The sequence below is a fragment of the Mus caroli genome, chromosome X (assembly GCF_900094665.2).
Source record: "Mus caroli chromosome X, CAROLI_EIJ_v1.1, whole genome shotgun sequence".
Lineage (NCBI taxonomy): Eukaryota > Metazoa > Chordata > Mammalia > Rodentia > Muridae > Mus > Mus caroli.
The window spans coordinates 88,443,323-88,459,137 of NC_034589.1; the positions used below are offsets into that span (position 1 = coordinate 88,443,323).

The 15,815-nt window shown below is 40.5% G+C and overlaps 1 protein-coding gene across 3 annotated transcripts in view; it reads right to left on the bottom strand.

Annotated features, from left to right (window-relative positions):
* The window catches only part of Pdk3 (pyruvate dehydrogenase kinase 3), a 68,040-nt gene that overhangs the window by 35,126 nt on the left and 17,099 nt on the right, over nt 1-15,815 (bottom strand). For all 3 annotated transcript variants that reach the window (XM_021153144.1, XM_021153143.1, XM_029473478.1), the window contains 4 exons: nt 13,402-13,543; nt 8,306-8,377; nt 2,503-2,687; nt 403-492 (listed from right to left, as the gene is read on the bottom strand). In XM_021153144.1, coding sequence (XP_021008803.1) covers nt 403-492; nt 2,503-2,687; nt 8,306-8,377; nt 13,402-13,543 — 489 coding nt within the window. The remainder of the gene's footprint in view (nt 1-402; nt 493-2,502; nt 2,688-8,305; nt 8,378-13,401; nt 13,544-15,815) is intronic.

A 15,815-nucleotide genomic window follows, 5' to 3' on the forward strand; every position in this document is an offset into this window, starting at 1 on the left:
TCACTTTGTAGACCAGGCTGGCCTCGAACTCAGAAATCCGCCTGCCTCTGCCTCCCAAGTGCTGGGATTAAAGGCGTGCGCCACCACGCCCGGCAATAACGTGTAATTCTTATTAAAAATGATGGCAAGTCAAATCTAGACCTTCCTGAAATGTTTACTCTTTAAGAAAGATATACAAGTACAACCCTAACCAACAAAGTAGAAACTGGTGTTTGAGCATTAGAAATTATTCGTTTTTCCTTGATCTAGAAAGATTTCATATTTGGATTAATTGGTTTAGGCCTAACATGGTCTGTGATGAATCACAGACTACACAGCAACATGACCCCACAGCTGAGCTGCCTCAAATAAACCCCAGTGCTATTTCTGCCACGGTCAGTGCCACTGGGCTGGCATCCTTACCTTTAACCACATCAGCTACATTACAGGTGGGGTCGATACTCCCTATATGTTTCGGATGAGCAGGGTTAGTGTCACCACCAAACAGAAGTGCTAAATGAACACAAAAGAGAAGGAAAGGGATTGAAACACAGTACGGTGATATGGTCAAGCACAGAAATAAAGTCCTAACTGTCAAAACGATCTTTTTAGAATCATTTCGGGATCCACAATGACTTAGAGTAATGCAATACTCTATGAGGGAGCACATACATCAGGCAAAAGGGGGAGGGGTGTACTTTAAGTCCCATCAGGCACAGGTAGTAGATCCTATAGCAGCAGTGCATGTCAGGGGCCCAGGCCTTTCTTCCTCTTCTGATGATAACTAGACCAAGACACTTAATGATTGACAGGCTATCTCCCTGAGGGCTCAACACTTGCAGCCATTTACTGCAGTCACTAAGTATTTCTGACATGCAGCATGGGCCATTGGTGAAGAACCCTCACGGGTAGCACTGCAATCGCCTCCACCACGCAGGATCTTTTGCAGTTCTGTGTACACAAACCGTATTTGTTCAAATATCTTTAGAAAACTATTCCACTTTACTTTACACAATAGTTGCAGATTTTTATTCCCAAATAAAAGCCTAAAGAAGCTGAAAAGAAAAAGAAGCAACGCAAGCCAAATTTTTATAGGTATACTTTATCAAACCTATCAATCAAACCTGGGGACTAACTTAGACTCCACAAAAGGAGAATAAATATCTAAACAAAATAGGAATGACTTGAGATTATAAAAATGACAAATATAGGTGTATGCCAGTACATAAGTTCTAACTTATTAAAAATAGAAAAAAAACAGAGGTGCATGAGTTTAATCAACAACACAACATATGCAATATCTATGTGAACAGAAATACGCTTAGATAAGGAAATTGCCACTATGTCAGTAAATTAGCTGGCTTGTATTTAGGTTCCCTTTTTTCTATAAATTATCATACATGTTTCTAAAAATATAAATACATACATTCTTTTAAAAGACAGGGCTTATGGCTATCTTGAAACTCACTCTGTAGACCAGGCTGGCCTCAAACCTAGAAATCCCCTGTCTCTTGCTTCTTGAGTACTCAGATTAAGGCATGTGCTGTCACTGCCCGGCTGTAAGTACATATTAACAGTTCCATAACATTTGTTTATCTAAGTAAATCAAATAAATTAAAAAATGCTTGCCGGGCAGTGGTGGCGCGTGCCTTTAATCCCAGCACCTGGGAGGCAGAGGCAGGCGGATTTCTAAGTTCGAGACCAGCCTGGTCTACAGAGTGAGTTCCAGGACAGCCAGGGCTATACAGAGAAACCCTGTCTTGAAAAACCAAAAAAAAAAAAAATAAAATAAAATAAAATAAAAAAATAAAAAAATGCTTTGCTCCCTCTCTGATTCAGCAAGGACAACTCCAAATATGTACATGCTTTTCCTTAGAATTAAAAAAATCAACCAAGGTGACAGTACTGGAAATCAGTGAAGAAGTTCATTGTGTTGAAAGAACTGAGTATACTAAACTCTCAGTGTGGCATCATGGACTAACTAAAAATCAGATTTTACCTATCACCGTGGAATCAAGGAAATTGCTTATATATCTAACATGCTCATTCAATGTTCCCATATTGGTGCTTTTAAAACTATTGAGAAATTAATGTGGCTGCCATTTAAGCCAGTCTCTTGACTTCACAGAAAGGTAACAGCAGAGCCTTTGAAAGGCAGGCAGTGGTCCTGCCTATAATATAAGCATCACAAAGCGTTCCAAGGACAACTTTGATGCAAGAATATCGATTAATGGACTTCATTTATTTACTTTTATTAGATATTTACTTTATTTACATTTTAAATGTTATCCCCTTTCCTGGTTTCCCCTCTGAAAACCCCCTATCCCTCCCCCTGCTCGCCAATCCACCCAACCAGATTTTTATAATAGGAAGGATTCCCTTAAAAAAAAAACTGAACTAGAAATGAAATTTCTATAGCGAAAAGTCTAAGTCAGTAAACTTAAAGTGAAGCAAAAGGAAAACTTTTCAGAAAAATCAATACGGTTACCTGTTCAAAACTAGACCCAAAACAACCCAACTTACTGTGCTGGTTAATAAGCATGCGGAAAGAAATGCGGTTGGTATAAAACCGATCCAGGAAATATTGAATGTTACTGCTAATGAACGGATCAAACCCGAACTTTTCCTTGTACTCAATCACGCCTTGGGCCATTGTAGGAACAACATCATTGTGTCTGTTTCTGATATTTATCAGAACGTTGAGAAAGCTGTGTGGGAAGGAAATACAATGTGGTAAGTTTACATTTCACAGGCTGAAAGCCATCCCCCACCTCTATCTAGTTACCTGCTGGTATTCTTTATAAGTAGAAACATTCCTCTCACTAGATAGTAAAAAGAAGTAAGCACAAACGCTAAAACCTAGTGAAACTCACGACTGACATTCTTTCGGAGCTACACAAAGTACAAGGGTCTAGTGAAGTTAAAAAACAGTTCAAATCCTTTTTTAGGAATGTGCTGACATTTGGAGGTTATATAAATTTTTTATTTTTTACTAAAAGAACGTAAATCAATAAGGAAATAAGGAAATAATTGAACTGATGGGGCCAGAGGGCTAACAATTTAAACCATATATACATACCAATTTCAAGCCTTAAGCCCTAAGAGAATGAGAAATGTAAGAATAATAGTGAGGAGCTGGCTTAGGGGGGAGGGGGTGGTAAAGTGATGAGGATCTGTAGCCACATATAAGCCAGGTATGGCAGCACATCTCTGTAAGCCCAGAGCCAGGGGAGTACTGGCTAGCCAGTCTAGTCAAAACATCAAGGTCCCTGTTTAGTGAGCGAGTCTGTCTGAAAAAATCATGTGAGAGTGATCCAGAAAACATCTGACATCAACCTCTGATCGCCACATGAAAATGCACACACATACATACACATGTACACATCAGTGCACACACACACACACATATACACATCAGTGCACACACACATACACATGTACACATCAGTGCACACACACATACACATGTACACATCAGTGCACACACACATACACATGTACACATCAGTGCACACATACACATGTACACATAAGCCATATAAACATACACAAAAATTAATTTCTTTTTAAAAAGACAAAAATGTTAAGAGTGAAATCACAGAAATAATAAAAGAAAATCAGCTGAATTAAGTCTATACCTTTGGGATAAAGGCGGCTGTTCTCGGCTTATTACCAAGGGCAGAAACATACAATGCAAAGAAACAAAGAACATAACTGGGGAATTGATGAGTAAGTGAAGAAATAAAAGCCCATACACTTAGTGAAGATGAACATCCCACTGGAAACCAGGGAAAGGATCTTAGTGGGAAAATCTATGAAAACGCAAGCACAGTGCCAATCAATTTACCAGCACAAAAGCAAAGGAAAACATTCTTTATTAGAATGGCAAATAATAACCAGTGAAGGTTGCGTGTGGGCGCTAAATGGAACATTTTCTAAGGGCAATTTAACCAAATATATCTGAAGTCCAAAGAAGATAATTCCACTTCTAGGATCAACGCTAGGGAAACAAGTGGACAAGGTAAATAGCTGTTTTTAAAAACTGCTTTCCACACACGCACACGCATACATCATACCCAGAGAATGCGGGTGTGGGAAGAGAAAGAGAAAACAAAAGCTGTTTTTAGAGCACTCTGTGCTAGCAAGGTGACTTGCTGCATAAATGCAGTGCTGTGTAAGTTTGCTGACCTGACTGTGGATCCCTGGAAACGGAAGGCAAAGAGCAGCACCCAACACTGTCATCTGATCTCCACATCCACAGCATGACACAGTACTCTCAGACACAAACACCTATGCAATGGATCATAGACTCACACACAGGAGAAGGTACTGAAAACTACAAACCAGGATAAAAGCCAACATTAGTGGGTCAAATAGCATGATCTATCTGTATAATTAATAATATAAGTAAGTGCCAAGTGGTGGCGGCACAGGCCTTTAATCCCAGCACTCAGGAGGCAGAGGCAGGCAGATCTGAGTTTGAAGCCAGCCTGGTCTACAGAGTGAGTTCCAGGATGGCCAGGACTACACAGGAACCCTGTGTCAAAAAAACAAAAACAAAAACAAACAAACAACCCAACAAGACAATTTGCATGTGTGTGTGCATATATGTGTGTGAGAGAGTACTGACAGCTACATGCTACACAATAACATTTCAGTGACAGACTGTACACAATAGTGTCCCTAAAAGATTATGTCGCCTGGAAAGGTTGTAGTCCTCTTATGTTTCTATGAGGATACTCTACAGTGTTCACATAAACAATTTTTCTTCATGAAGCATTTCTCTAAGGTATCTGACATTGAGTGATCCATGACTGTATTATGAAATTGCTGGCCACTAGTAAGTGGCCAAGAACTATATTGTAAACACAAAACTTGCTGAGCAGTGGTGTCCACCTTTAAATCCCAGCACTTGGGAGGCAGAGGCAGAGGCAGAGGCAGAGGCAGAGGCAGAGGCAGAGGCAGAGGCAGAGGCAGAGGCAGGTGGATCTCTGTGAGTTGGAGGCCAGCCTGGTCTACAGAGTGAGTTATAGGACAATGAGGGTTATATAGGGAATCCTTGTCTCAAAAAACTTCACACTCATACAATATGAATGCTTAGGGGAAAAGGGCAGAAGAAAATGTTAGCTGAGGCTGTCCTCTAGTAATGAGATTTTGGGATAAGTTTCTTTTACTTATCTCGTCTTATTTTTTCCTCAATGAAAATTTTCTGTAACAAATATTTACGTACAATGAAAGCAAAGATGAATAAACTCTGAAACTAGAAGTTCACAATTAGCCAGGCTTGGCGGCACACACCTTTAATCACAGCCCTCAGGAGGCATAGGCAGGCTAATCCACAGTGAAGCCCTTCTTCAAAACAAAACAAAAAAGTCCAAGTTTGCAATTATGCACAAGAAATTTTTACAATGGGTAAATTTTCATGTACCTCTTTCCAATGTATTTATCAATTAAGTATCTGTAAAATGAAACAATTCATTATAGTGCAGAAACATCTTCACCTGAAGGAAAGAGGCTTATTGAAATGGATGAATTCTCAGAACACCTCCCTACCCTCCTGGGCTTTTCTATCTCCATCATGAGGACCAATGTGATTGACATAAATGACTCTCCAGCTAGTGACCCCACATATGGCAGAACTTATATGTTCTCACTGAACAGAAAAGGCTGTTACCAGGATGCACGCTCATCTTGCACCCCTCCCTTTACTAACAGCACGAGGCATCTCAAATCTCAACTTTCCAACCTAGCTGCATAAAGCCAGGAAGTTATCGAAATTCACTAAGAGCTACTGCCATGAAGACCTAGCACACACTGGATTCAGCACTGTCCATTCACTTAAATTGGTCCTGATGAAAAAAAAATGTTAGAGTTGGGACTCTACAAAAACCATAGCAATTAATTAATAATTGTGTACTTCTCCAAATCTTTATCTTCAAGTGTACACCTAGAGGCTAGCTCCATTTTGAGAATTTCAAATGTCCCCAACTAATGACTTAAGAAAACAAAGCTCCTAGATTCAATCCATTTAATGTCAACACGTTAAATAACAGTTGATGTGGAACCTTAAGGGTTCGTTGGAAAGTCAATTATGCTATATTGTGTTATGTGAAAGTGTGTCTTGAAGCGGACACAGGTGTGAAAGACTAAAGCCGACTCATGAAGGAATGTTTAGCTGAAGCAGACACAGGAGAGAGGATGTTCTGCTAAAGCAAGCACGTGAAAGGACAGGTGATGAAGGATTCTTTACTAATGACACAAATGCATTGGTTCACCATATACTGAGTAGTTGAGCTGCATTTGTCGGGACTCCACAGAGAGAAATGAGCCAAAACAAAAACAAAAAACCCTTCTGGTGGTGTGCTGCAGTTTCTTGCAGCTTCCTGCTTCCTTGGACTCAGGCTGATTGTCAGCTGAGACGGGTGCATGTGTTGAGGCACAAGCCTTGGAAGACACGTGATGTTTGGAGGTTATAAAAAGAACTCACTGGACAGTGACAGAGGGAGGCTGAGCTTGCTGTGCAGCACTTGTGCACCACCAGTTCGCTTCCCTGAGAGAGGCACAGCTGAGAATGTCTCCTGGTGTTCCTGTTGGTCCCTCCTGCTGACTGAGCCGAGGCTGAGGCCTGGCTGTCTCTGCTAGGTCCTGTCACTGCTGTTGCTGACCCAACTCTACCAAACTGGATTACCGGTGTATCCATGAAGTGTTTGTGAGTCTACGAGCTCCCATTGCCTGCTGACCTGTGAACTGAACTGCTGATTTCCAGACAACACAGATGAGAGTTGCTCCAAAGAACCTTTCTAAGCAGGCCCACTTCCCCCATATCCTTTCTTTCCCACTACCTCTGGTGGGTGGTGGGCTATAAGGGAGGTTAAAGTGTTTAAGAACCATCATTAAAAACAGAGTTTGAAAAAAATAGAGTTACAGACAGCAGTGGCTAGCTAGTATCAAGGAAACAACTATATGTGTGGCTCGAACCCAATGCTTGTACTTTTCACAGTCACGGATCCATTAAATAAGATACAACTGAACCTGAGCTCCCTTCTCCTGGCTTGAAGCAGCATTTCTGGCTGTATGGTACACTGCAGAGGACCAGCATACTATGAAAACGGAACAATGACTCACGGGTCTAGCTCTGTCACAACCTTGAGCACATTCTCCCACACCTCTGACCTCCAGATTTCCTGGGTGAAAACTCTCCAAGGTTGGTTGTGTGGTATAGTGCTTCCCTACTTCTATTCACGGAGCTCATCCAAGCCACTTACATGTTTGTCTCATGACTGTGAGGATCATACGTCCTCAGCACAACTGGACTGCTCTGAGGATTCACTGTGTATATCCCCAACAGGAAGAAATTAGGGTAAAGGAGATACTTAATTTCTCTTGGGGGAAAAAATCTCTACTCACAGCTGAGGTTATGGTTTACTGGAGAACAAAAATAGAAAACAGAAATACTTTCTGGTAACATGAGAATTCCATAGTCTTTGTGAACAGTGACAGCAATAGAATCCAACAGTTGTGTGTGTGTGTGTATTAAAAAAAAAAAAACCACACTTTTACGTTTCTCCAAAACAAAATCACTACAATTTTCTAAGCTCAAAAAGTATTGTACTTTAGAAAGTATTTTAAGTTGATGGATTAGGGAGATAATTCCTGTATATATGGAGGCTATTGCATTCTTAAAACTACCACTAGATGGAACATTCCCTACAATGCTTATAGTAAGCTGCCGTCTAGTTTACCTTGACTACATATATTAAGAATTGGGTCAAGAAGCATTAATTGAAGTTTCATTGTTCTTTGTGAACTATGCTAAATTCTTAAGTTTTAATAAAACAACAACTATGTTTATTACCCACAAGAAAATTAAAACCTTTGTCTAAATTCCAGTTATTTGTGTTCTCAAATGTGTGTGTAGTGTGTGTGGGAGTATTCATGTTAAAACTTGAGCACACAAATGTACACGCACACATGAGGATGCCAGGTTAGCATCAGTTGTCTTCCTCATTCACTCTCTACCTCATTTATCAAAACAGGGTCTCTCATTTGAATCTAGAGCTCGCTTACTCAGGACGTTTAGCTAGGCAGCTTCTCTGGGGATCCCCAGGGTGACTTCCAACCACTAGGATTACAGGCAGGCTGTCATGCCTGCCCAGTACCCAATTGACAACTGCAGACCCAAACTCAGGTCTGCACACTTGTTCAGTAAGCACTTTAACTACTGAGCCATCTCATAGCCCTAAATTATAACTCTTTCGTTTTAACATGAGTTCCATGTTCTCTTGCCGAGGTATTTTTACTTTCATGTAATTGGCATCATACTTACTTATCCAAAACTCGTGGGTCTTCTGGGCTCTTGTTTTCATATTCTAAAAGTTCAAGGAAGCTCTGCATGTACCTAGAAAAGACAAGTCAGCACATGAGCTACCTGTCTAGCTCCCTTCCCCGCCTCACTCAGCCTTTACTCCACTCCTATATGCAGCTTAAGGGCTTCAGGCTGAGTTGATTCCTCCAGAGCATGTAGGTGGCCCCATCTTTCTCTGGAAGAGCCCTTCTCTCTCATCAATAATTACTCTTTAGTCCCACAGTCCATAGCTAAGACTAAGAACCAAGTGCATCCCTGAACACAGGCATTGACTCAGGAACAGGTCTAGGGCTTCAATTCAAACTGAAAGAAATACACAGAAGACTTGCTGGAGGTTTCTAAGCATAATGACTTCTCTGCTTTGGTATAGTGTATGAGATCTGCAACTTCTACAGCCAGTCTTCCACCTGGAAGGAAGCTCACCTGAAAACAAAGCCAACACTGTCAAAAAGCATAGCTCTCATAGCTTTGCATGTCTCTGATTCAAACTAATAGGAAGAACTCATCCAATGACTGGCCCTTCTGGTTGTACAAGCCAGGTTCAGCTGTACTGTCTGTCATTACAAATGCATCCTAACTCATACTCCAAGTGTACAATTTGATTACTCCAAAAGTACATAAATTTTTCTTGAAACAGGGTCTCACTAGATAGCCTTGGCTGGCCTAGAAGTCAATATGAGGACCAGAATTACCTTACACTCATAGAAATCTATCAGCTACTAACTCCTAAATTCGGGGATTAAAGGCATACACACCACATTTGGCAAAAAGATCACAAAATTTTAAGAAGTACTCTGGTTTGATCCTGAAGCATACACCAAGAATACAAGAAGGCTATTTCTTACAGTAAAATTAACTTCATCAGTATGTACTAGAGAAATGCACATCAGGAAAAGATTCTAAATTGATCATGATAAGTTTTCAATAAAGGCCAATACAAGAAAAAACTGTGTATATTATAAAATCCTTAAGTCTTAATAAGATGTGCCACACATGAGCAAGTTAGGCGGGCCTCCAACCTTTTCCCAAAGCAGTAATCCTTTAAAGAGAAAAGTTATAAATGCAGAAGAATCCAAGATCATACTAAGATTTGTAGCATGAAAAGAAAACGGGAAGGCTACAGGGTGACCAAGAGAACAGTGGAGTCCCTGTTTCACACGCAAGTCACTTTTAAAAGCAAATGACTGGATCACATAAATAAATACATGATCCTAAGATGGATTCTTAAATCAAGTCAATTTTTTTTTTGGTTTGTTTTCGAGACAGGGTTTTTTCTGTGTAGCCCTGGCTGTCCTGGAACTCATTCTGTAGATCAGGCTGGCCTCGAACTTTGCCTGCCTTTGCCTCCCAAGTGCTGGGATTAAAGGCGTGTGCCACCACGCCTGGCAATTTTTTAAAAAAGGATCATTAAGACAATTAGTAAAATAATAACAAGCACTACCTATTAGGAAACATTACTAGATCAATGACAAACTTCTAAATGTGAATATTTATATCATGGTTTTCTAAGAGTTATCCCCAGAGATGCGTGTTAAAGTTATTTGGGGGCAAAGGAACGTAATGTCAACATCAATTCAAATGTTTCAGGAAAAGCAATGAATTTTTGTATGATGTCAACCAATAAAAGGAACAATCTGAACTATATCCTCAAATACTACTGATATTTATTTGGAAAGAGCATTTTCAAAGAAAAAGAACATGCTACAGGAAGCCACACGTGTGTTCAAAAGAGCACCTCCTTGTAGATTCCGTGACTACACTTTTAAAATCCCTCCTGTGTCAACACACTTCCTTTTCTACTCCCCTTACCAGCTTATCCTTTCTTTTCTAATGGTTCCTTGTTAAACAGGGATGTTGTTTTATTCATCTTGCTGCTTCTTTAATACCTAAGGCATGGTTAGTAATATATGATTAAAGAAGGAAAAAGAAAAGGCCCAAGGCAAGGGGACTTCTAAAGAAAGATGATCACACCAGATCGTTGAAATCAAGAACTGTCGATTCTAATGATTAATACCAAGGGTAGAATGTTCTGGAGGTTGAAGACTTGCTGACCGGATGGTCTTACAGATGTCATAAGGTTGCAAGAGCCTCCGTATGAACGTGTAGACCTAGAAGCTCATGCTAGTCACTAATGGTAATAACCATGCAAAAGAAATTGTCCTTAGTAACTCCCGAGCTCTACCAATTCCATTTGGATCCTGACGATGTTTACATTTCTCTCATTCATATGTGTATGTCATATTATATACATATATACATGCACACATATATTCATATTCTCTCTCCCCATTCAATGTGGGAGAGAGGAGATAAACATGAATTATGAAAGAGCAAATATAGTCAAATGTTATCGGTGAAGCTAGATGAAGGTATATGACAATTCTTTCGACTAGTCTTGTAATTCTTAAGTAGGAAATTATTGTTTTCAAAATAGAATGTATACGAACAAAAAGAAATGGCATGCACAGTCTGAAGTAGACACGGACAATGCAGAGGATACAAAGGAAGGTTTAACACTGTAATCTGAGTCTATACTTCACTTTGCCAGTGTTATATGAATAACACAAAAATAAACTTAGTATTTACTCCTGCTTCCTGGTACAGTTCCTAAGCCTTAAAGTTCCAGAATGACAGGAGTATCTCTTGTTACTCAGAAGAAGCACCTACTGCTCACATTTGAGTTATTCTAATAAGTTCACTTAGAGTGGGGCTCTACACAGTGTCAACATGATCTTGATCAAAACAATGAGCAAGTAACTAGAGAGCTCAAACTTTTAGTCTACTCCCAACCTCTGTGGAGGCATGAGGACTGAAAATGAAGCTCTATAAAAACTCCCGAATTAGGAGATGCTGAAGGCTTTGTACTGAACCCCTGGAGGTGCCAACAGAGCACACTCAGGGAGGGTATGGATGCTACAAAGCCACACCAACACCTTGTCTGATATATTTCTTCCATTTTGCTGTTTCTTTTCCAATGCACCTGCAAATATAAACAAAGTGCTTTCCTGAATTCTGTGATCCACTTTAGCCAATTATCAAACCTCAGAAGAGGGCCATGGAAACTCAATGTACAGCCAGTCACTTGCATCAGTCAGTCAAAGGCATGGATAGATCCAGGACTTGCAGTTGACACATAATGTATGGCTTCAGTCTCTGGAGACTGAGCTCTGACATTGTGGGGCCTGTGCTGACTTCAGATACTTAGTATCAGGACTGAACAGAGTTGCTGAACACTCAGCTGGGCTCTGGAGAATCAGAGTTGCCTCATGTTGGAAAACAGTTGGAGGCAGTAATTTACTTTGAAGTTCCTGAAGTAACTGCTGCATAAGCAATGGAAACTGGTTAATTGCTCCAACCTAATGGATCAAAGGACATGACTTTGCCTACCGAAGAGGACCTTCATCATAGTGTCCCTGACAGTGACTTATACTATCTACAGCTCAAGTTTCCTCCTCCCAGGTATGTACAGCCTGAGACTGTTTGCCTACAGAGTCTCCCTACCTAGAACAGCTAAACTTACCACCTTATTCAGCTATATACCATAAATCTGTGTCCTTAATTCTGATGGTGCAAGTCCATCAAAATGCATGGCTCACTCGACTCCAGCTTTTCTTTTTTTTTTCTTTTTCTTTCTTTTTTCTTTTTCTTTTTTTTCTTTCTTTCTTTTTTTTTTGTTTTTTCGAGCCAGGGTTTCTCTGTATACCCCTAGCTGTCCTGGAACTCACTCTGTAGACCAGGTTGGCCTTGAACTCAGAAATCCGCCTGCCCCTGCCTCCCAAGTGCTGGGATTAAAGGCGTGTGCCACCACTGCCTGGCGACTCCAGCTTTTCTATATGTGAGCTATCACTTCTTCATTCCCTGTCATCTAAATTAGGTCAACCCCTAATCCATGCAAGGTTACCGCATAAAACAGTGCTTTTCACAAAAACTTATTCTTCAGGAATGGCCATTGAATTCTTCATTCTTTATCAGAAGCCAAGCCACTACAAACCCTCTGAATGTGAGCTAGTTTTCTTAAGCTGGTGATTTCTTAAGACGGTCCTCTGCACGAGTCAACTCCACCCACCCATCAAGTAACAGTACAAGGCCACGGCTAGCGTTTTCTGCCCCTTTTTTGTTCTCAACACTGTTCCTGATTAGCAACAGTGTGCCTCCTTGTCCTTACAGTCCTCCAGGTTTCTCCACATGCTTCCACCATGCTTTTTATAGCAGAGTAGACCAAACATGCAAATCTCTGTCTAAAAACATGCCACCTTTTCTTCCAGCCTCCCACTCAGTGACCTCATGGCGGGTGGGGGATCATCACAGACTCCACTTCCTCTGACAGAGAATGCATGCTTTACAGTCAGAGCTCTGACTGATTTAACTTTGCTTTAAGATCTTGCATAGAGCAGACACAGCACAGCATGGAGATGATTGGTTTTTTTCACGTGAGGTTCCCTTGTAAAGGACTTAGTCTAAAAAGTATTTCCTTCATGAAAGATCTTGAAAACAAAAATAAAAGAGGCAAGGCTGAGACTTACTAAAGGTTGAAAACATCTCTCTATCCAAAGGAGGGCAAATGGGTTAGGCACATAGCTCAATTAGGAGTGCTTGCTTTGCCTCTGTTGTCAAAGCCCTGCTTCAATCCCCAGTAACTGGACATGGTGGCACACGAGTGTGCTCTCAGCACTCAGGAGGCAAGAAGATCAGATGTGCAAAGGACACCTAGGCTACAAATGGAATTCACGGCCAGTCTGGGATACAAGAGACACTGCCTCAATTTCTTCCTTTAAATCAAAGTAGGTCCACTGATACTGGTCACTGTAACGTCATTCCTTCATTTTATTCTCTAATTTTTTTTCAATGAGCAATCATGTCTATAACAAGAAAAAATGAAAGGTTCAGGAAGTATCTTATGGTTCAAGATATTTACATTAAAATTATTAAACAAATAGCTGAAAGCTTGTAAGTGCAAGGAAACCCCAGCTATCCTGAAAGCCTCATTCCAGACAGACAGTTTGTACACTTCTGTGCAAAATGCTTCCAGTGCTGAACTGTTCGCAGCATTTACTTACCAACTCTGAACTAATCCCACGGAAGGGCGGTTCAACAAGTTATCCGGCAAGAGATTAACCTCTCTCATGGTGTTAGCCAGTCGCACAGGAAGTTCCTTGCGCAGAAACATATATGAAGTTTTTTCACATGCATTATCCCTTCCTATTAAGAGATGAAAAAATTCCATAAAATTAACATCTAGAGACATAAAATGCTCTCATGTTCACAGAATTAGAAAAAGAAAAAGGAAATTAAGTAATATAATGATGTCTAGTTAAATTTTCATTCTCCAAAATAACAAGTTTAAGAACACAGCTTAATTAGAAACGAAAAAGAACATTTATTCCAAAAGGCAACTTTGAAAGCAGTTTTTTTCTTAACACAAATAGGTACCTAGTGTTGCCTGCCACAACATAAAAGTGACCTGGGATATAATTTGAGTTTGCTTTCAAATAAACACTGTATGGAAATTGCCAAGTACAGAACAATATGATATGGAAATCTACTATTGTTCATAGTGGTTTTCTGGGAGGCAACATGATCCGTTTCTTCTGTAAATATGCCTATTGCATACCAAGCATTTGTTCCGAGTTTTCTTCCCATGTAAAGAAACACATGGCTCTGCCATCCTGGAAGCAGAAACTCTGTGATTCCAAACGAGCAGCTCTAAGTCACACAACTAATACGTCTCAAAAGCTTGCAATGTTACGCCTCTTAACTTTAGCTACCCTAATCTTGAAGGCGGGGGTCAATCTTTGTAAAGGCAACATGTAACCCACACATAACCGTGGTCCTCCACTCTGTGGTTCTCGGGGGTCTATCCTGTCTCCCTGGCACTGGCTAGGCCTCCCTGATGCTCCACTCCCTGGAAGCTATTCTGGAATGAGTCAAGACCAGACACAAGGGAGGGAAGCTTTCTAAACATTGCCTTCCAAACTCTCCTAAGTTTTCCCTGTATAAAAAAAGGCAGCAACTGAAAGGTTCACACACATGGTATTTCTAATGCTTCCATCCACTTTCTGACTTCTCCCTTTCCTTTCTACAAAATAAAGCCTGGGAAAAAGAGTCATTCTTGAAAGTCATCTGTGGCTCTTTTCTTCCTCACCAACCTGGACCCCATTTCCATATTTAAACAAATTAGAATGAAAGACTGCTCTCAAATCATTGTTGTCTTCATTCGCCATGAGTATACTGAAGGTCTTTGGTAGGAAAATCCCTAACGATTCTTTCACTCACCCTTAGCACTCTGATGCATATACATTAGTTCCCAGGTAAGAGGGGAAGGGGTATAATACTCCAGAAACAGCAGCCAACAGCTACTTTACCAAGCTGATTTTGGTAGTTTTGCTTCAAAAATATATTGCTCCTATTGATCCATATAATTTTAATTTCATATGCCAAAGATACTAGTATTGCCATAGTTAATTGTATTGGACCTACTATTAAGAATTTTAAGTTTTGGTGCCCCACTTATTCTTTGGTAGAATCTAATTTGAGCTGATTTAAATAATAGACTTTAATCTATTTTAAGTTAAAATATAAATCTGGGTTTTTACAGGACAGAAGAAATACTCTAGATTCTGGTAAAAATACACTGGTTTAAGCACACAAAAAAAAGTCACTGTGGGCTACTGAAGACCAGCTTTCAATCAAGCTTCCTCTGAAACCTCTCTGAACAGCTCAACCTTGCGCTCTATGTTGACTTGCTTAGAACAGTTGTAACAAGAATCTTGCATGCCATTTTAGCAAAAGTCCTTTGCCTTTAGCAAGAGTCTGGTTTCCCTTGGTACTGATCAAATTCCTCACTCCCTATTCTAAGTATCTAAACATTCCAGACAGTTTTCTGCAGGGGTCTATTTGCTCTAGTAAGAGCCTCCCCAAGCACTGATCCCTCCTAGTAATTTTCTGGCCAGGGGCCCTTTCCCCAGGCATACACACATAACACTGTTCCTGAGCTATAAATCTCCACTTGTCCATGGTGCATTGAGAGCTGAGCCCAATCTCTCTCCCCTACTATAAAATCTCCCTGCAGTGGTCACTCATGAACAGTTCCCTACCATCTGTCTTAGTTACTTTTGCAGTGCTATGATAAAAATGGCATGACCAAAGCAACTTCTAAATGAAAGCAGTTAATTTGGGGCTTATGGTTTGTGATGGTTTGTATATCCTCCGCCCAGGTAGTGGCACTATTAGAAGGTGTGGCCCTGTTGGAGTAGGTGTGTCACTGTGGGTGTGGGCTTTAAGACACTCATTCTGCCTTGGGTTTGTGGATCAAGATGTGAGTCTCACTTTGCCCCTTCTTAGAATTGGGAACAAAACACCCATGGAAGGAGTTACAAAGACAAAGTTTGGAGCTGAGACGAAAGGATGGACCATCTAGAGACTGCCATATCCGGGGACCCATCCCATAATCAGCTTCCAAACACCGACACCA